Source organism: Gorilla gorilla, chromosome 3 (genome assembly GCF_029281585.2).
Source record: "Gorilla gorilla gorilla isolate KB3781 chromosome 3, NHGRI_mGorGor1-v2.1_pri, whole genome shotgun sequence".
NCBI lineage: Eukaryota > Metazoa > Chordata > Mammalia > Primates > Hominidae > Gorilla > Gorilla gorilla.
The window spans coordinates 206,481,288-206,504,166 of record NC_073227.2 but is presented as its reverse complement, the minus strand read 5'-3'; the positions used below and the strand labels follow the sequence as shown (position 1 = coordinate 206,504,166).

The following is a 22,879-nucleotide window of genomic DNA, read 5'->3' as shown; positions in this document are numbered from 1 at the left end:
CTGTTCTCAGTGTGGTAGAGAATGGAATGGAATGGAGAGATTCCCCTGAAATAATCTCTTGACTTGCCCGACTGTAATTATATTAAAAACTGGTTGCTAATATCCTGTCTGCCATTGGCTGTTTTGTACACAATTCAGCCCAGAAGAATGTTACAGGTGTGAGAGTGCATATGCACGTGGGCATGTGAAATACTGAGACGTTTCTGACCCCACCCCCCAAAAACACTAAGAAATTGAGCCTGATCTCTTGCCATCAGATCCCTGATCCAAAACTGAACCATGATAATAATAATTTGTTATAGTGGTTGTTAGTGTGTGTTTATCCTGTTATGATTGTACTCACAGTTTTCCCTGCTGTGGTACAGAAGGATCAATCAATGCACCAATCTGCTGTTTCCTTGGGGTGAAATAGATTCTTTCACTCTCTATGCATAACCTGTGTTCATGCCGAGCACACAGTCCCTTAGGAGCCGCTAGGTCCCAGGCAGATGCATGAGAAGGGTTGGACAATGCACATTTCCTTGATGCCAGTAACAAATCCACCTGGCAGATCACTCACTGTCTTCTGCAGTGGCCTCAGTAGGACTGGACGGAAGTAGGGAGGTCTAGGGAGCTTGCCTGGTGGCCATCTGCAGAGTGTGCCTGCAGAGTCTCCCTCTCCTGTTTCCCACATGCCTTGCAGGCCTCCTTCCTCCAGAAACTGCGCAGTGTACTCCAGGCCATTTTTATCCAGTCTGCCGTACCCAAAAGGACATTAAAAATGTACGACTTCGGCCGGGTGTGGTGGCTCACGCCTGTAATCCTAGCACTTTGGGAGGCCGAACTGGGCGGATCACTTGAGGTCCAGAGTTCACGACCAGCCTGGCCAACTGGTGAAACCCCGTCTCTACTAAAAATACAAAAATTAGCCAGGCATGGTGGTGGGCACCTGTAATCCCAGCTACTCGGGAAGCTGAGGGAGGAGAATCGCTTGGACCCAGGAGGAGGAGGTTGCAGCGAGTCAAGATTTCGCCACTGCACTCCAGCCTGGTTGACAGAGGGAGACAACATCAAAAGAAAAAAAACGGGGGGGAAGACTAATTATGTGGGAAAATACAGAATAATCAGCAAAAAAAAATTGTTTTTGCATAAGTTAGTGAGGGTTGCTAGTATTTTCACAAACATAATGGGAAATTAAAGTATGCTAAAACTGAAAGTACCATTAGAATTTGAAGTTTACAAATTTTATTTTATTTCCAGGGGAGAAACTCACTTATGGTCTCCACAAGTATCTGAAGATGGAAAAGCCCATCCTTTCAAAATCAACTTAGAATCAGAACCACAGGTATGAATTTTAGAGCAAATGATACACATTGTATTTCCTTTTAAATCATGGGGATGTCTTCCAAGGGGAGGAAGAGACAAATAGAAAAATTGGAACAAGCCACCTATGAAGCTGTTGTCTGTCATTCCTCTCCGAGATTAATTTATATTATCCGTGTTCTCTTACATCAAGAAAAAGAAGTGTTCCTATGTGAACATCTTGTTGAAAGACAAAATATGCTCCCATCAGAAAGAATTTGGCTAAATCTAGAGAGTCCACTTATTATTTTTTTCATTTCTTATGATGGACTTCTGTGAAATGACCGTGAGGTAATCTAAGGAGTTTAAGTTGTTAAAACAAAGCAAAGCAAAAATAAAGTCTACCATTTGAAACAGGTGTCTCCAATCTACGGTTACTGTGAATTTCAATCCTTCGAGGTCTTCACCCAGATCTCATTCTACATTCTTCTTTAATTCTCATTTCTGGGATTCTGTAATTAAATTTACTCTAAGAAAAGAGTGTTGCCTAGTGTGATGATGGTGATATTCTGCCATTACAGCTGAATTATAAAAGATAAAGGATTTTCTCTGGAGGCAACTGTAATAAACTAAACTAATCATCTGATGCTTATCTATGTCTACTTTCAAAAGGTCCAAAAAACCTGAAATTAAATCAAATCTTGATTGTGATGTACTCATAAATCTAATTAAGAAAAGCATTTTATGACCTCTACATAGAAGCTCTAAAGGTTTAGAGATACAGATACATGAATTTACCATCCCTTTTGAAACACATGTTCCTGCTAAACTGATTAGATATTCCCAGCATGTAGTTGTTCTATATAACTGATGAAAGGGAACTGAAAACATATTTGTAATTTATGTTTAGCAGTATTTCCCCTTTCAAGAAAATCAACTCCTGAATTTGTCCTTCAAGTTTTCTACTTGTCTCCATAAGCCTCTGATTTCTTTTGTGAAAAGATGTTGAATAACATCAGTACATGTGTCTCCTAGGGCTTCTCAAAAATTAGAATAAAATAATACAAGCAAAGAAGTTGGCACATTGAGTTATTCATAGAAATACTCAAGTAAGTGGTAGCTGTCCTTATTATCAGTACGTTACCCCCACCCCAGGCTGGGATCCGAAAGTCTCCTGGCGTTTCTTGCTGGTGAGATAGTTAGCTGCCTACATGATAGGACATCCTAGAGGCTAGGAATGCCTTCTTCATTGCTATTACGAGGGTCATGACAAATGGAACAAAGCTTTATTTTCAGTTAAAATATAATCTCTCCAGGAGAAGAAGGATCCTGAGTAATATAATCTTTAGAGGAAATGAGTTTATTAGATTGTTGTCCTAGAGTTTTGACGAAAGGGAAGGTAGAGTCTGAATCTAAAATCCACTAAAAGCAAAAGTAGGAGAAAATAAGCCCCAAAAGGAGTGAGCAGGACAGAGAATATATTCATGAAGGCAGGAACCTTGAGGCTGTTGTCTACCCTCTGAGTCCCTCCAGCTCAATAAATAGCTGACAAATGGATGAAAGGAACTGGAGGACCTAAAAATGAGCTGTGCATTTTCTAACATTGCCAGGACCTGTCCTGGGAGCCAGTTCTCAAAATGGTGTTCTGCCATCACTCTCAGCTGTTGCATGGAAAGTAATCTTGAAAGTTGAGTGGGGCCAGGTGCATTGACTCACACCTATCATCCTTTGGGAGGCAGAGGCAAAAAGATTGCTTGAGCCCTGGAGTTTGAGACCAGCCTGGGCAACATGGTGAGACCCCATTTCTATAAATTTTAAAAATTAACCAGGGCATGGTGGTACACACCTGTAAGTCCCAGCTACACAGAAGGCTGAGGTGGGAGGAGTGCTTGAGCCCAGGATGTCGAGGCTGCAGTGAGCTGTGATTGCACCACTGCACTCCAGCTTGGGTGACAGAGCAAGACCCTGTCTCAAAAAAAAAAAAAAGAAAGAAAAAAGAAAAGAAAAGAAAGTTGAGTGGGATACTTGGGCTAGGTAAGACTTTTGCTCTTTGGGGTAAGTGAGCAAAAGAAAATGGATGGCACAGATAATAAATATAATGAGAAGGGATCTGAATGCTGATGGCGACTCCCCCTGACATACTAGGTGGGCTGGTGAATAATGACACCTCTAGTCAACATTTTCTTTGCTAGAAGAAAATAGTGGAAGAAAAAAGGAAAGTTCTTGAGGTAGAGTTCTCACTTGTATCTAGCCTTTTGCAGAGATGCCCAGGCTGACCTGCTTCCTCCCACTGTCATCAATTTATCACCTGGAGGTGACACATGAGAAAAAGAGACTATATGGTGCTTTTAAAAATTAAAGTCAATAGACATGCACTTATTGACCACTCAGCCTCTTATCATTACCTGGACCAACCAGATGGGACTCTGCATTTCCTTTTCCCTACACAGCACACATCCAATATTGCACTGCATCCTTTGCAAATTATTTTTCCATGCAAGAATTTCTCCTAATTTTTAAACCCAATTTCATTAATATGAGATGCAAGAAATGAGGCCAACTAGACAGATCTGACCGAAGTACCAAATCCCCAGTGATCCTTCATCATGGTTGCATCCCTCACCCCAGCATGTAAGTAATTCAGCAAGTATTTACTAAGCACAAAGTGGCTTTAGACCAGGATGGGAGCCCGCGTTTTGCTAACATCTCTCCAGAATTGGAGTTTAAGGGTAATTTTCCAAGTTGTAGCTCTAGCAGAGGCTTCTATTGCAAGTCTATGAGTATTAATTTATGACTATGGTTATTCTAAGGATGGGATTTTAAGGCATAATCCTAATTTTAAATAAATACTCTGACCTCTTGTCAAGCATGTATTAGCCCTTGTGTCCTACATTTGGGGGTTAGAAAATATGAGTATTTACAATACTACAAATGAGAAAAAGGAGATTAAATTTTTTTTTTTTTTAAGGTTGAGATTAGGTTAAGGGCTATAGCAGCCAGTCAGATGGAGCCTTGAAACATTCCATGACTTTGCATCATGACTAATTCTTACTGACATCCTCTCCAAGAGGCCGGTGTTTGAAATGCCCCAAGATAAGAACAATTCAGTTCTACTAATGAACCAAAGGATTTCTACTCCTTATGAGACTCTTAGGCCAGATTTCTGCACGGCCAGTTTATGTAACTTGGTACTTCAGGACAGACATTCCCTACACAAAAATAACTAAATTGCAGTGTATCTCCTGCTATCCAAAAATCCTTTAGCGTAAACCAGAACAAAACGTGCTGATAAAAGTCGAACAGTGAGTTTCACTTGTGGACTGAGACTAGAGAAAAGCTAAGCTATGGTTATAGGGTTTTTTGTTTTTCTAAGTAATACAAAGCTGTGCAAAAAAGATGTCTTTTTCTTTTTTATCAAAATGACAACTCTGCAAATACAGCAATCTTCTGGACAGCAAATACGTGTCAGTTAGAGAAACAAATGCCATTAATATTATCATGCTTCAAGATGTCATTGCAGATGAATAGCAAAAGGCCATGGAGCAATATGAAATTTGAGTTTTCGTTTCTCAACCCAAGTCAAACTTTTATTGTAAGTTATGTGACCTTTGACATTGGAATAAAATACACTTTCTCACTTATTTGTTGGGGGAAAAACTATATTCTACCATCCAAGCCCAGCCACAGATATTAAATGTTAGTATGTTTATTTCTGGGGTTTTTTTTTTTCCCTGTGAATAGGTTTAAGCTAAGGAGACATTTTCTTATATGGTTATAGGAATAGTTGATATAAAATTTTAATATCTAGATTTTAAAAATGTGGCCTGGCATGGTGGCTCACGCCTGTAGTCCCAGCACTTTGGGAGGCCGAGGCAGGTGGATCACCTGAGGTCAGGAGTTTGAGACCAGCCTGGCCAACATGGTGAAACCCTGTCTCTACTAGAAATACAAAAAATTAGCCAGATGTGGTGGCACACACCTGTGGTCCCAGCTACTGGGGAGGCTGAGGCAGGAAAATCACTTGAACCCAAGAGGTGGAGGTTGCAGTGAGCCAAGATCGTGCCACTGCACTCCAACCTGGGCAACAGAGTAAGACTCCGTCTCAAAAACAATAATAATAATAATTTTTCCATGCTATCATCAAATAGCTAAATTTTGTTTCTGTGAGTTTAGACTTGAATCTTAGGCTTAAAGGGCACGTTAGTTGTTGTTTAGATCAACTCCCAGCACCTGAATAAATGCCTTTCATGCAATCCTGAACACAATCTATTTTTCTGTACAAAAATAGACAAAATGGTCCATTTTTTAGTACGAAGTGTTGCTCTTGACAAAGAGTATGTTAATGAAGCTCTTTGTCGTTTTTCAAAGCTTACATTCTCAAACCATAACCCTCATATTTGCTTAATGTTAGTGGAACAACTCAAAGGTATACTGTGCCTGTCACAATACAAGAAAGATGCTTTCAGAAACAAAAATGGTTCTTATCTAAATAAGAAGAAAGCTGTCTCCATTTCCATAAAAAGGATTGCATCCTTGCCGGAGAAGATAATAGAGTTTACATACACAGTCAAGAAGAGTGTGGGATAAAGTCATTTTTATTTTCACAAATAAAAAGTGTTTTGGTAACTGGAAGGCAGCCCATATAAAACAAGCTTTCATAGTCACCATTTCCTCAAGCTCTTCCCAGTGAGAGATGGGAAACACTTGAAACCGCTCACTGGAGAAAAAATGATGATGAGGGTGACTTTACTGTTCATTTGAGGGGTGAGTATGAGGAGGGAGTGATTCTAAATTTCAAACATGATGAAATATAATTTCTTCATGATGCCTTGACCAAATATAAGATCACTTCATAGAGTTTCTCTTATATGCCCACCATTTTTTCATATATATATGATTTGATTTTATATATACATATGTATACATATTATATATAAATATATATGTGTATATATTCATATATGTGTGTATATCTATGAATCAAACATACTGTTTCTGTTGGAGATGGTTCGGAATTATAAAGATTATCTGAATCTTTATCTGTGAGCAGTCTCCAAGTAAGAAGTTGAAAGGTGAAGCCTTTGACTGCTGTCATGTCTGAGGTCATTCCAAGGACATGGGAGACTGCTGTCCATGGTTGGATCCTCTTAACATCAGCAGAGTTCTGTCAAGTTACTTAGCTTTCAGTGGGGCAGCTCTAGCATTCCATTAATTCAAAATGTTGTTCCTTAATATAAGCCTCTAACATTTAAAATAAAAATTTTAAATGTATCCATTAAGGGAATAATTACATATTGAATTCCTAAGAAATAAGAATTATTTGGGTGGTTTTTTCTAGATAGAATAAACACAAGAGCTGGACTATATTAACTGTTGTATACACTTTTTTAACTGGCATTTTCAGTTACTTGTGATTTTTCCAGGAAAAATAAAAATGAATTAAAGTGGAACAGCGGACTTCTAATTGGTTTTGTCTTTTGATTACATTTGACTATCAACAATGATGTAAGCCTTGGATAGAATGTTGCCCCTCAGTGCCCCACTTAAATTTCTTGGTAACCTTTGGTGTATACACTTCATTGTGCTTTTTGGAATGACTCTAAAAGCCCATAAACTAATGCTTTGCAAAGCCTAAATAAAAATGTTTGCAGCCTGTATTAGAAACACTTCCTTTTATGATCTGAATGTAAAATAGAGGTTGTTGGTTTTTTTTTTAACAAATTACACATTTGTGATCTTTGCAATATATGTGTAACCAAAACCGAAAACTGCAAAGAAATTGCTTGGAGCTGATTAACTTACATGCTGCTATTTAGAAATTCTACTAGAGATTATTAATGCACAAATATTTTCAGAGAAGTTGCCTTATTTACAGGACAACACTACCTATATTTAATTATCATCTTAAGGCTAAGAAGAAATAAGGGCAGAGGTATTTTCCATAAAGCCATTATATTATGTTAGTTTTTATTAATTCAATTCTATTTACAAAGACTTTAAGGCAGGCCTTACTTTCTTTAAAAAAAAAAAAAAAAAAAAGCTAAGCTCCACAAAACTTAAGTGATTCAGTACTGCTTGATTCTTTAATTAGCCTGAGAGACTTGTAATCCACCAAAACTTAGCTAGGCAGTTAGGCAATTAGTGTGCTGTCTTCTCTCATATCAAAAAGGCTTGAATCATGGCCATTGTCATTACTTACAATTATTTCTAGTTTTTCATGCCATAATAATGGCTAATTATACTGGTTAATCACAAAACTCAGCCAATCCAAATTCACTAATAAATCAGCTAAAACAATTAGATTGCACCATTTATAAATGTTTAGCTACACACATTTTCACAGGCTCTAGGATTAGGCATTTTTCTAAAGCTACATTTGATGGTTTGGGTCATTCTACCTAAGAGAAGCTACAATAATGTTAATCAACTCCTTGGCTGTGAGCCATTATTATGAAGGAAAAAAGTTAAGTGAATAAGATATCAGCCAACTCAATCACACTACAAAATCATAGACTAAATGGAATTCAACTCAGACCTTCTTTTTGGGTTCAGGAGGCTGTTAAAATATGCTGTCCAAGGTTGGTGAAAGAAAAGCTGTTCTTTACCCCATCACAGATTCTCAGGTCCCCTGAGATTTGGGGCAGGTGGAGTGAAAGGCTCCTAGGCTAGGATTTGAAGCTACACCCCATTGCCCTGGCATAACTTTTGTTTTTTTAAGTCAGCTTTGCCAATAGGCCTAGATAGTAGAAGAAGGAGTATACTCAGAAGAACTGAAAGAAAGCGTTTTGTAGCTGGGGTCCCTACAGGAAGTTGTTCATATTCTAAGGCGCAAGAATCTTCTATGAAAAACTCTGGTCTTACACCTAGGGAAGAGAGACACTCTCTTTTCTTTCCTCCTCCTTTTTCTTCTTTTTGTTTTTGACAGTCTGTTTTCTAACAGAAAAGCGTAACCCACAACTTATCTGAAATGAAAAGGAGAAAACTAAATATTACAGGATCTTTTAATGTTTTAAAGACGATAATCTCTTTCCAGTATTATTTCAAATAATTATATATGTTTGTACTATTTCAGATCTGGAACACTGGTGCCACATTCACAAAAGTAAATGAAGTTGATGTGAATGTGTGAGGGAAAATACTGTTAGAAAGATTTATCTTACTAATTCTGCCAAATAGAAAGATTTGGGGCTGGGCGCGGTGGCTCACGCCTATAATCCCAGCACTCTGGGAGGCCGAGGCAAGTGGATCACCTGAGGTCAGGAGTTCGAGACCAGCCTGGCCAACGTGGTGAAACCCTGTCTCTACTAAAAATACAAAAATTATCTGGGTGTGGTGGCACACGCCTGTAATCACAGCTACTTGGGAGACTGAGGCAGGAGAATCACCTGAACCGAGGAGGCGGAGGTTTGAGTGACCCGAGATTGCGCCATTGCATTCTAGCCTGGGCAACAAGAGTGAAACTCTGTCTCATAAATAAATAAATATTAAAAAAAAAAGATTTGGAAAGAGAATCAGCTGACCTGTAATTGAGCATTCCCTTTTGGTTTTCTTCTGTTGCTTAGAAGAAAAAAGTTTTAAAGGCTTTACAAAATTATAAATGTGTACAAAAACTGGAAAACATGATTCCCACGTTAAAAAAAAAATTATAGGATTTTAGATCATTCAGACATGTTTCAAACTCAGGGTTGAGGAGTCTGCTGTTTGGTCCTTTTCCCAAGGAATAAAGTGAAAATCCTCCTGTGAATCATACACATTTTCTCTCTCTGAATTACTGACTTTAATCTTTTGCGGACTAGAGTAAACATGAAGAGGTCTTCAAACACACAACATGAAATCATTACAATAAAGGGAGGGGTTGTATATGTTATTCCTGCTTTCATAAAAAGAGTCTTTCACTTGTGTTTTCTAAAATTAAGATTATAGCTTAATCCAGGTTAAGAACTTTTTTTTAAAAGGTGTTTTCAAAAACGAGTTTTTACCTGGCTTAGTTTAAATGATTCAGTGTAGCTAATTATTCTTAAATGCTCATTCTCCTTGTTTTGTTCCCTCATGTCTCAAAATGGGGGAAAGTTTATCAATGTATCAATAGAAGAGAAACCATATGTAAATTCTACTTGAGAAAATGTTAAGTATATTTTTCAAGCCAAAAATCCCATTTCTGACACAAAATGTCTGTATTCAAATGAGTCATTAGAATTTCTTAAAGCTATAGATGAAGAAGTCAGGGGCACATAAGAGGTGCAATGTTTAAATTATTTTATAATATTTTAAATAAGGTCAGTTCCTTTTCACCTTAACATTTGATCGGTGAATATAGCACATGTAAAGCTCAGAGAAAACCATGGAAAAGTTTATGGCTAACTCCTCCTCTAATCTTTCCGTCAATCTCGTTGTGGGTAAAGATGCCTTTATTAACAATAGTGATGCTGTTGGTTTCGCTCACTAATGGCTTTCTTGTGCGCTGTGTGGCTCTGTATTTTGTCTGCCATTGTACAGGAGTTCAAACCCATTGGTACCGCGCACAACAGAAGGGCCCAGCCTTTTGTTGCAGCTGCAAACATTGATGACAAAAGACAGGTAGTGAGCGCTTCCTATAACTCGCCAATTGGGCTCTATTCAACTAGCAATATACAAGATGCGCTTCACGGACAGCTGCGGGGTCTCATTCCTAGCTCACCTCAAAAGTAAGTATCCGACTCTGTTCTGGCCACAGTGTACCTAACAGTGATAGTGTGGTTTCTTTTCTTTTCAAAAGTCCAGCTCTTGCTGTTTTATTTTCACTTTCCTGAAGGCACTATCAGATTTCTCTTTTAAAGACAAGCGTCTAAAACATGTTTTTAATTGTTGTGGGGTCCAATCCGCCAGTGCCTGACCGTTTAGCGGATAGACGGTTGGAAAGAAGACATCGTCCTGGTCCCGTCATCGCCTTTCTTAGTTATGACAGTAGTTGGTGGTAAATGATCCTCCCTGTACAATTATCGTCCGTTTAATCTCATCTGAAACAGTGTCCGCCTTCCACTGAGGGCCTTTTTAACACTTTGTTTTCGCAGGACGGGAACTACTTTGAACACAAGCACAATATTCGGCCCAAACCTTTCGTGATCCCGGGCCGAAGCAGGTCATAAGCGCTGAGACTGTGGAGTTTGCAGTGCATGCTTCTTAAATCAGTTCTTACTAATCATCAAGAAAAGTAACTGGTAGATGTTTGGAGTGGCTTTTCTCATTGCGAAGCTTGTTTCAAAAGCAAAAAGAAACAAACTCACTTGGCAGAGAACAGAAGCCAAATAACTTGCATTTCCAAGAGTAAATATTGACAAGATGACAGAGCTGTGAAATTGTATGCGATCACCACGTGTATTTATAGCGAACACCCCTGAGGCTCTGGGGATCCCATCCAGAACACTGTGACCTTTGAGTCGGTCAGTCAGTATGTCTATCCCAGGTCAGGAAAGCCCTGCCAGCAGGAGCGAGCATGGAAACCAGCCCCGGTTAGGAGCAAGGAATCAGGTGAACAAGCCAGAATGATAAGGAGCAAGCTTCTTCCTTCTCTCAGTAGAGAAACTGATCATCTTCAGATCATCCTTTTCAAATATCTTCTCTAGAAATTGAACTCCAACCTAAGGGGAAAGAAAATAATGCCCTGTATTGCCAAATCAGGAAACAGTGACTTCAGGAAACCTCTGTTCCATCCTTCTGACCTCAGCTAAGCCAGTCAGCCCACAGGAAGGAAGCTGGTGGTTAGACCGGATTGATTCCGACAGGAACATTGAATATGATTTACCGCAGCTGTTGCAAACTGATGGCCCATAGGTGGATTTATTTCACAGGCATGTTTTATTTAATTCTTTAATTTTAAAAAAAAAAGAATTTAAGTGCCTTTAGACAGAACATTTAAACTCACCATCTTGTCAAAATGCACAGCACTCTTAAGTGTGTGAGACGCGGCCCATTTTCATACATGTGTGACCTCCTGGCCCCTCTAGACACCCGAGCTCATGACTCCTGTCATAAGCTGCCGATAGTAGGTCATCCCTTATGTATGATTTCCATGTCCAGACCTTTCAGGAAGCTACAGGCAGAGCCAGGTGACTGTCTCAAAATATGCCAGACAATTCTTGTGATATCAGATCCAGAAAGGAGCCCGGGACCAGAGGAGCAGGAGAAAGGTATTAAGAAGGCAACCATGAGCAAACACAACTTCCCCCCCCTAGAACGTGAGCTCAGTGTCTGCAGGGGCCTGGTCTGACTGGCTCAACATTATACCCCCAGCACCTAGAAATGAGACAGAATAAATGCTCAATAAGCGACCATCTACAAACAGACAAAATAAACGCCCAATAAATGCTCACTGGATAAAGGAATCAAATTCTGAGGGTGCACAACATTTCCCAAGCGAGTGGCAAGAAGAGTCCAGAGCCGTCTCGCTCCCGATGCTGGCAGCTCTGTGTCCTCTCGTGCTTCTCTCTATGTGTTCCCTTGTTCTTACTCTGTTCTCATCTGCATCTTTTCCGTTTCTCCACTTTCAACAGCTTCCCCACCCCAACCCAACCCCAATAACAAAACACTGGATTTAAAGTTAAAAGGATATGATATTTTACTGTTGAATATATACAACTTCCCAAAGAAGCATAGTAAAATTAATCACTTGCATTCTTTTCAGGTTAGTGTATCTGTGTCCACCCACACAAGCTCTGGGGCTTCAGAAGGCTTGAATAAAATGATACGTTAGAGTAACACATATCCTGCCTTTACTAAAAACCTATAACATTTAATTTTATAAAAAGTCAGGAAAGTCAGAGAATCCTAGGTATATAATCACCTTTTAAAAAAAAATTTCATTTTAACTTAAACATAGGGATAATGGCAAGCCACTCATAATGTTGTCATTTGAAGATAACACCTTTTAATATAGCTGAATTTGGAAGAGAGAAGGAGAGAAACAGAAATGAGAAGTTTTGCTTGAAAAACAGATGCCAGTGCACAAATCTTAAAGAATTATAAGGCCTGGTGCGATGGCTCACACCTGTAATCCCAGCACTTTGGGAGACAGAGGTGGGCGAATCACAAGGTCAGGAGTTCGAGACCATCCTGGCCAACATGGTGTAACCCCATGTCTACCAAAAATACAAAAAATTAGCTGGGCATGGTGGCGGGCACCTGTAATCCCAGCTACTGGGGAGGCTGAGGCAGGAGAATCGCCTGAGCCTGGGAGGCAGAGGTTGTAGTGAGCTGAGATCATGCCACTGCAACAAGCGTGAGACTCCATCTCAAAAAAATAAAAATAAAAAAATAAGAGTGCCCCCAACATCCTCCTCCTCTTCCTGGCCCTCCTCACTATTTGCTGTAACTTCTGAATTTTTTGTTCCCAGCAAACTATTCTTCATCAAGGTGGAATTGTGAGTGGCTGCATACCAACCTACAACTATATTTGTTTTTAACTTTTAAAACAAATGTAGTTTTTTTCGGGTGCATACTACTTGTACATGTTTATGGGGTACGTGTGCTGTTTTGATATATGCATACAATATGTAATGATCAAATCAGGGTAATTGGGGGTATCCATCACCTCGAGCAGTAACTTTCTTTGTGCTTTGGAACATTCCACATCCACTCCTCTAGTTATTTTGAAATATACAAATAATTGTTGTTAACTATAGTCACCCTGTAACTACACTGTTATTGAACTTCTTTAATCAAAAGTAAGTTGGACATGCTAGTGCTGGAAATGGTGGCTTACACTTGTAGTCCCAGAACTTTGGGAGGCCCAGGTGAGCAGATCACCTGAGGTCAGGAGTTTGAGACCAGCCTGGCCAACGTGATGAAACCCCATCTCTACTAAAAATAGAAAAATTAGCTGGGCATGGTGGCACACACCTGTAATTGCAGCTATTCAGGAGGCTGAGGCATGAGAATCACTTGAAGCTGGAGGCAGAGGTTGTGGTGAGCCAAGATTGCGCCACTGCACTCCAGCTGGGTAACAGAGTGAGACTGTCTCAAAAAAAAAAAAGTAAGTTGGACATGCTAAATTGTTAACAGCTCAGTTTCCCTGGGGTTTTACCATTAGCTATAGTTCTTTTGATTATTTCATCATAACTGAAGCCTTTTAAAAGACTGGTGTTTTCATATGCAAATATGTAAAATTTTTAAGGGTAAAGCTACAATTAAATACATATGTAAGGTATTTTAGATCCAAATGATAAAATACAATCCTATGAGTGGTTTTTGGACAAGTTGCTTCCAGAAGTATGCCCCAAAATGTCTGTACACACCCCAGAGAAATTAGCAATCTGTCAAATGACGTATCTGGGCATGAAGTAATTGACTGTGTTATCAACCTTACAAGTGGCCTTGCCAAGTCACTAAGTCAACCCCAGAAAATCTCATTAGCACCTACCTTTCCAGGTCATCAGGAACAGGTCGTGGTGACCCACGATGCTATCCCCAGTGATATCCACAGTGACTGGAATCCATGAAAACTCATTTACTTAAAGGATCAGTTTAAAAGATCTTTTTAAATTGGCCCAGAAATTTATAAAAGTTCATTCTTGTTTGCTTAGGGTTCATTTCTCATTTATTTAATAGACATGGGCCTGATTGATAAAGGAACTGGGAATGCATGTTTAACTAAAATTACATAGTACACAAATATGCATATACTGTTGACCCTGAGAACACGGGTTTGAACTGTGCAAGTTCACTTATATGTGGATTTTTTTTCCAATAAATATGTTGGAAAAATTTTTGGAGATTTGCGACAATTTGAAAAAAGTCACTAATGGTAGCCTTGAAATATCAAAAAAATTAAGAAAAAGATTTGCCATGAATGTATACAATACACATAGGTAGTAGTCTATTTGTGTGCTAATAGACTGTTTATCTGTAAAACTTTGGTTCAACAGTAGGCTATTGGTAGTTAAGTTTTGGAGGAGTCAAAAGTTATATATGGCTTTTATAGCAGAAAAATATTACTAATAACTGCTATAAAACATGGCATAAGTAAAAGTTCTAAATTGATCATTGTTTATCTACCCAGTACGGGCACTATGTCTGGCACACAGTAGGGTGAGAGTAGTTATAAATGCTTGTTGAGTAGGTTCATTACTGGGAGGCCGAAGTCTCCCAGGATTTAACTCTGTGTTTCAAATCCCTAAACTGATTTCATAAGCTTCATTACACTCAGGTTAAATCCACATGATCCTGACTAAACTGCACTACAACTGAAAATGTACTCATATTCTTTTACCAGCTGAAGTCCGTTTCAAGAGTCACTATAGATCATACAAAAATGGTGAATAGGCCACTTGACATTTTGGTATGTGATCTAAACAATGTACAGATTGGGTTTTCAATAGGTTCTCAAAAGGCAGGAAGTGAAGGAGCAAGCTGGTATTCACCTGTCTGGTTTAGGTTATGTAGGTAGTTAAACTGGATAGCACAAGACAAAAAAAAAAAAAAAATTAAACCCATTTAGTGACATGAGTTCTCCAGACTAATCCGGCTGCAACATTGCTGGAGTAGAAAAGGTTACTGCTCAATACCTTTTGGTTTCTTATCTTTATATGAGCTGAAGTTAGCATTAATACCTCTAGAGAGTAAATGCAGATACGGGGCCATACTTGAGACCAGAGACAATCTTTACTTAGCGGTAAACACACCATATACATCCATTCTCTGTCTTGAGCTTACGGCAACACTAACTGGAAAGTATGATAAATGTTTACATTAATACTAATATTTCTTTTTGCTTTGTCTTAAATGACTATGCTTTTTTTACAAAAATCTCTTGGTATCTCTCATGCATGTGGAAAAATGGACTTTTTAGTCACTAGCATGTCAGTTGTTAACTGACCCCTATCCAGTTTCCAAATAGCATGTGCAATCTCCCTAGTTCTTCGATGTGCATGACTGGCCTTTGATGTTTTAATAAGTCCCTGAAATGTATCTTTAAAAGGAAAAGGGAAATATGCCTGGGAATAGATGCGTGCTTCTGAAATTGTGCATAAAATAGCTATGTAAGAAATATAAGCATTGAAAGAGTGAAACACCACCTTATTTCTCCTCTAATCATTAATTTCAAGGTGATAAGCATTTATTGGTTTTTTCTAGGGCTTGTATTAAACCACTGAACAATTGTCTTAAAGTGTACTCCTCACAGAATTAAAGAGTAAAAATAGAAAATGTTAAAATAGTAACAAAGTATTTACAAGATAGCCTTAAAACATAATCTGTACCATAAAACCTACAAGTTACCAATTACTATTCAATTAAAGTTCAACTGTATTACTGAAATATACGTCTGATTTTGAAATGTTGAGCCCAAATATGTGATTGCATCTTCATGCTGCATATTCAGTGTTCACTAAAACTTTAATTTTAAATGTTGCACTTCAGAAATGTAAAAGGATGTCCAGCCACTGTAATTTTCCTTCATCACTTGTGATATTGACCAGTTTTAAAGTCTTTGGCCTATTTTTAAAAAGTGAGGATAGCTGCATCTTTTCTACTTCATATACAACTTTTCTACATGTAACCCTCAACTTACACATTGCCTAGTAAAACAGAGCCAAAAAATGCAGTATCACCTGTACCTTTTAATTTTATTAAACTTTTTTCAATCATGAATTTTTCACCATCTTCCCTTTATAAATAAATTCTAGTGACAAATCAAGATTTGGTTTTATTTTGATGTAATTCACCTCTCACTTTTGTCTTCAATTCCTTTTAACCTCTCTGTACGTGTTCTCTGTGTTCTTCTGTCTGGACTGTCTGGCTCCCGGTGCCATCTCTGTGTAACGTGTATCCATTAACACAGTGGATGCAGCACTCCCTCCGGGATTGACTGTGGCAGTGGACGCAGCACCCCTTCTTCTGTCAGTACTGTTAGTACCATTTGCCCAGGTGACTTGAAAGTTGCGGCTAAGCTGGCCCCTAACATTCCTTTGGAAATGGAACTTCCTGGTGTGAAGATTGTACATGCTCAGTTTAATACACCTATGCAATTGTACTCAGATGACAATATTATGGAAACACTCCAGGGTCAGGTTTCAACAGCCCTAGGGGAAACACCTTTGATGAGGTAATATGAGTCTCTTTGAACCATGGGCATATTAACTAAACACGTGGGCAATGTCAGCTTTACAGGTGTCTTTTAACATTGTCTTAATGGAAAGAAAGCTATGTGAAAAGCTTTTTTAAAATACTGAGGATTTACTGCAAATATCTAGGCTTGGAAAGAAAGCTATGTGAAAAGCTTTTTTAAAATACTAAGGATTTATTGCAAATATCTAGGCTTGATGATAAAGGTGATTTGAGGAATTATCTGTAGAGCTTTATGTGTCAGATAGCAATAAAATGAAATCAGGTAAGGACCAAATGTATATGTCTCTCGAAAGCTACAATGTACTTTACAAATGTCTGGTGTAATACTTCTCAAAGTTATTTATAATCTAGTATACCCTATGTCTGTCCTTTGGGGATCAAAAATTAGGAAGGAGGTGGGAGGTTTAGAGGAATTTTATGAGCTGATTCTTCTCTCTTCTGATAGCAGCTTGTGGAGAGGTCATTATTTACCCATTTACAATGTTTATTGTGCATAAAGGTTTTTAGGTGAATACCCTCAGGCTGTTAATGTAGATATTTAATTTTTGCTGGTCTCTTTTTGACTAATCTTTTCTTTGTTATAACTATTTGTTCACAGTACTTTTGCCATAAAGATTTTGATTAAAAAGATTTATTATAGGATAAAATCTTATTGCTTCTTTCGCTATTACAGAATCACTATTTATAAATTAAATTATTATAATGCTTCAGAGTGTTAAATAGTGATATCCCAAAGCTATCTCTTGGGATGAACACATTGAACTAATAGTAGTGTAAGATATCTCAAAGCCATTTGCAAATAGGACATAGGGAATAAAAATATTACAGATAGTATGTTTTCTAGATAATGCAATAAAATGATATAAAATAATAAAGTAGTGCTTAACATATAGTATTATGAAATTCTTTGTCTATTATGAATATATTTGTAGAAAGCATGTTAAAGCTGCTGTCATTATTGTAAATGAATTTTAATGTGGCTATTTTTAAAAGACAGTGCAGTCAGTTATAGCAGATATAAAAATGTAAGTTTCTACATTACAGGCTTTCAAACCCTGAGAGGTTAAATTTCTAGAATTTACAAGTAAAATGATACCCTTGTTATTTCCAGGGGTTAACAAATTAGCCTTAAAACTAAAAACATATTAAACCATATACTTTTTGTTTAGTATCAAAAGTGAATGTGAATTTTACCGACAATTTGATGACTGAGAATAATCTGAGTGCTCACTGCTGCACTTTCTGTCATGTGTATATTGCCTTTTCTCTGGGAAAAGTTAATTTTGTTTACATCTATCATTATGTATCCATCAGACTCAAGTCTTGTTCTTCTTAATTACTATTTCCTGACAATTATCTTTTAGTTTCCTTCCAAAGTATTTTGCCAAGTGGAGGAGTGTGGGTGCGACTCCCCGATTTGTTGTTCAATGACATTTCCAAGGCAGCCATTTGAATTCACATTATGCTTTTAACTATACTAGAGATTCACTTGAAAATACTAGACCTCTGTTCAGGAGTGGCTGTGCATAGAGTAATGGCTGAGTATTGATGTCTCTGGCCTCTTGCACGTCTGGTGCCTCCCAGCGCCTGACGATGCTCCCCACCATGCCTGTGTTTCAGCGAGCCCACAGCCTCGGTGCCCCCTGAGTCGGACGTGTACCGGATGCTCCACGACAATCGGAATGAGCCCACACAGCCTCGCCAGTCGGGCTCCTTCAGAGTGCTCCAGGGAATGGTGGACGATGGCTCTGGTGAGCAGCCGCTGACACCTGCTGAAACGTATTGATAGAGGCCACTGCAGGGGGCGGGACGGGGACGACAGCAAACATACTGGGAATGAAAGTCTAAAACTTGGTTTTCATTGGGATCCAAATGAATTTTTGCTCAGAAGGATGGGATATGGATGGTGCCTCGTTTAAAAAAGGAGATTCCAGGACATGTCCAAGTAGCCACCAAGTGAGGTCACAAAAGGACACCAAAGACAAATTGCATTAATGGTAGTCAAGGGCTAGCTCAGCTTACGAATCATGAGATATCATTTTAAATGAATGTTGTCAAACTTCTCAGCCTCCCCCCCACACTCTGGAGTATCACCATCATCAAAAACTAAGCAACGCTCTAAAAACCCTTACTGTGTTCCATGTTCTGTGCAAAGCATTTTGCATACAGTATCATGTAATCCTCACAGGAACTTGGGGAGGTGAGCCTATTATTTGCCCCACTTAGCAAATGAGACGCTGAGAGATGGGCGGGTGGCCTTGTGAAAGGCCACACAGCCAGTGAGCCACAGACCTGGGTCTCCAGCCCACTCCCATCATCTTCAGGGCTCCTGCCCTGACCTATGCTTCTCCATGCCCAAAAGATATAGACTGTCCTTTAAAAGCCACACAAAAATGCAAAATGTCCCATTAGGATGGCTATTGTGGCAAACATGGAGAATAACAAGTATTGGTGAGGATATGGAGAAATGGGAACCCTGTGCATTACTGATGGGAAGGTAACATAGAGCAACCCTGGGAGAGGATGGCAGCTCCTCGAAAAGTTAAACACAGAATTACCATGTGATCCAGCAACTCCACTCCTAGGAATATACCCCAAAACACTTGAAAGCAGGGACTCAAACAGATTCTTCTTTTTTTTTTGAGATGGAGTCTTGCTCTGTTGCCCAGGCTAGAGTGAGTGGCACAATCTTGGCTCACTGCAACCTCTGCCTCCCGGGTTCAAGTGATTCTCCTGCCTCAGCCTCCCAAGTAGATGGGATTGCAGGCACCCACCACCGCGCCCGGCTAATTTTTGTATTTTTGGTAGAGACGGGGTTTTACCTCTTGGCCAGGCTGGTCTCGAACTCCTGACCTCATGGTCCACCCGCCTCAGCCTCCCAGAGTGCTCGGATTACAGGCGTGAGCCACCACGCCCAGCCTGTATGCCAGCATTTATCTTATTCACAATAGCCCGAAGAGGGAAAACACCCAATGTCCATTGACTGATGAATGGATAAGCAAAATGTAGTATACGCATACAATGAAATATTATTCAGTCTTCAAAGAAATTAAATTCTGACACACGGCGCACCATGAATGAACTTTGCAAACATTATGTGAAGTGAAAGAAGCCAGACACAAAGAGGCAAATATTGTATGATTCCATTTATTTGAGAGATCCAGAATAGGCAAATCCAAGAGACAGAAAGTAGAATAGAAGTTACCAGGGGCTATGAGCAGGAGCACGGGGAGTTACTGTTTCATGGGTACAGAGGTTCTGTGAGGCGAAGAAATAGTTCTGGAGGTGGATATTGACAGTGCTTGCACAACATTTTGAATGTACCTAATGTCATTGAATTGCACCCCTAACCATGGTGAAAATGGTAAATTTTATGTATATTTTGCTACAATAAAAAATAATAATGCCCTCTGCTCCTTTGAGCGTTTTTGTAACAGTTTCCTCCAACCACAACAATAAAATAAATGTTTTCACGAATTCCATTCTGTAACGCCCTATTTCAGAACAGCGTCCCTTATGATTGCATCAGTCCTGCTCCTTTCGGAATGACGGTGCAGATGCAATTTCAGGTTAAAGTGCACACTTTAAAATAGAAGCCAAGCACAGGCTGCAGCCAGCTGTTCCCTAGCCATAAATGGAAACGCTTTGTTTTTCAGATGACCGTCCGGCTGGAACGCGGAGTGTGAGAGCTCCGGTGACGAAAGTCCATGGCGGTTCAGGCGGGGCACAGAGGATGCCGCTCTGTGACAAATGTGGGAGTGGCATAGTGTAAGTTTCATTTTTAACCCTGGAATTTACGATACAGCTTGGCGACAGTTCATTTCTTCTCCTTTAAGACTTTATAGACTAAAGGCAACTATGAAAACCAAATTTCTATTCATCAACTTGAAATGTTGAAAGGTCCCCAACATTTAGCACATTGTGACTGTCACTCCTTAGATATACCTCCAAATTGTCACATCATATGAATCAGCAATTTTGACTTATAATTTCAGATAGATTCTCATGAAAAAAAAAGATGCCCAAATGTATGTTGAAAAGTCACGTCTAAGAATTATGACTTCACTTTAAACTCCCCCACCCCTGTTAACGTATAGTGTGTAGTAAATGCATACATGAACTGTGTATACATTTAGTATACATAGTATCCGTCTGTATAAACACAGGGAAACAAATACAGGCAACATGAGGATGTTACTTAAAATACATTATCCTTACCCAGTGTAAGTTACACAAATGTTGAAACAAAATATTGAAAAACTGTCAGCTTCCATTACAAGGGAACTTTTATTTATTCAGAGACAGAGCCTTGCTCTGTCACCCAGACTGGAGTGCAGTGGCGCAATCTTGGCTCACTGCAAGCTCCACCTCCCAGGTTCAAGCGATTCTCCTGCCTCAGCCTCCCCAGTAGCTGGGATTACAGGGACCCACCACCACACCTGGCTAATTTTTGTATTTTTGGTAGAGAGGGAGTTTTACCATGTTGGCCAGGCTGGCCTCAAACTCCTGACCTCAGGTGATCCACCCGCCTCGGCCTCCCAAAGTGCTGGGATTACAGGTGTGAGCCACCGTGCCCGGCAGGGACCTTATGTTTAAATAGCCACACTTGCTAGTTCAGGATCAAGTCAACCAAGATAATTCTAACATCTCCACGGCATTCGTGCCATGTGGCCACGTCCCCATTCCCTTATTCCATTCCCCTGCCATGAACTCACACACTGATGTGTCCTCTGTCCAGTTAGCCAGGATACATCCCAAGAAGGCAGTGGGGGATAAGCCTGGTTAGGGCAAAAGGAGGAACGTGAGACCAAAAGGTCAAAGCAGGGCAGGGAGCTCGGAGCAGAGAGGCCCTCAGTAAAATACAACAGTGCCTGATGTTACCAGAAGCAATCATTGTGCCTAAGTTGGAATAAACTGTTCACAGTAGAAGCCAATCCACCCACCCCAAAGGAATTCCATCTCTGCTATTTGATCTGGTTTTTTGTTTTGTTTTGTTTTTGTTGTTGTTAGTGTTGTTGTTGTTTTTGAGACAGTCTCGCTCTGTCGCCCAGGCTGGAGTGCAGTGGCGCGATCTCAGCTCACTGCAACCTCCACCTCCAGGGTTCACACCATTCTCCTGCCTCAGCTTCCCGAGTAGCTGGGACTACAGGTGCCCGCCACCACTCCCGGCTAATTTTTTTGTATTTTTTTAGTAGAGATGGGGTTTCACCGTGTTAGCCAGGATGGTCTCCATCTCCTGACCTTGTGATCTGCCCGCCTTGGCCTCTCAAAGTGCTGGGATTACAGGCGTGAGCCACCACGCCCGGTCGTCTTTGATCTGTTTTCTCTTGCTCCATTGAATAGAGGCTGGACCACCCAGACGGAAAGCAATCAGAGAGACTCTTCTTTGGGTAGACAACCACCCCCGTCAAAAGCAGAATCTTTTGCAGAGGGGTTGGTCTTGTCTCCATCATGTCTCCCTCTTCAAAGAAACGATGGGGAAAGATCATGAAGTAGGATCCTACAAATTTTCTATAAAGTACTTGTTTGAAAATCTGAAAAATAGTCACGCGTCAACATCAGAGAGAAACATGGGATGGTTTATTGTGGATATCCTAGATCTCCATGACAATTACATACACTTTCACGGCTGTGCCTGCTTTCACAGCTGGAGGCCATTGTTTCCTGACTGTGAAATAGAGAACACCTGCCTTCTCTGTTGGGTTCTCTCCTTTGTCTCATATTTTTGCTCTGTGGGTTTTTAACTTGAGCTCGTTTTCTTCCCCAACAGCGGTGCTGTGGTGAAGGCGCGGGATAAGTACCGGCACCCTGAGTGCTTCGTGTGTGCCGACTGCAACCTCAACCTCAAGCAAAAGGGCTACTTCTTCATAGAAGGGGAGCTGTACTGCGAAACCCACGCAAGAGCCCGCACAAAGCCCCCAGAGGGCTATGACACGGTCACTCTGTATCCCAAAGCTTAAGTCTCTGCAGGCGCGGCACGCACGCACGCACCCACGCGCACTTACACGAGAAGACATTCATGGCTTTGGGCAGAAGGATTGTGCAGATTGTCAACTCCAAATCTAAAGTCAAGGCTTTAGACCTTTATCCTATTGTTTATTGAGGAAAAGGAATGGGAGGCAAATGCCTGCTATGTGAAAAAAACATACACTTAGCTATGTTTTGCAACTCTTTTTGGGGCTAGCAATAATGATATTTAAAGCAATAATTTTTTGTATGTCATACTCCACAATTTACATGTATATTACAGCCATCAAACACAAACATCAAGATATTTGAAGGAGTCTAATTGTCTTTCCTTGACAAGTTGATTTTGCAATTGTGGTAAATACCAAATAACAATCTTGTATTCTAACATAATCTGCAGTTGTCTGTACGTGTTTTAACTATTACAGTGCATGTTAGGGAGAAATTCCCTGAATTTCTTTAGTTTTGTATTCAAACAATTATGCCACTGGATGCAACAAACATAATAAATACATAAAAGATTTAAAAAATA

At 39.8% G+C, this 22,879-nt stretch overlaps 1 protein-coding gene across 2 annotated transcripts in view; it reads left to right on the top strand.

The window, feature by feature from the left end:
• PDLIM3 (PDZ and LIM domain 3) overlaps positions 1–22,879 on the top strand; it is a 33,689-nt gene extending 10,810 nt beyond the window's left edge. Inside the window, exons 3-8 of one of the 2 annotated variants that reach the window (XM_031010239.3) lie at positions 1,240–1,324; positions 10,332–10,399; positions 16,094–16,357; positions 18,001–18,131; positions 20,037–20,148; positions 22,151–22,879. In XM_031010239.3, coding sequence (XP_030866099.1) covers positions 1,240–1,324; positions 10,332–10,399; positions 16,094–16,357; positions 18,001–18,131; positions 20,037–20,148; positions 22,151–22,340 — 850 coding nt within the window. In that variant the 3' untranslated portion in view covers positions 22,341–22,879. Of the gene's footprint in view, positions 1–1,239; positions 1,325–9,777; positions 9,966–10,331; positions 10,400–16,093; positions 16,358–18,000; positions 18,132–20,036; positions 20,149–22,150 lie in introns of both variants that reach the window. The other variant, XM_004040707.5, reaches the window with a different exon arrangement.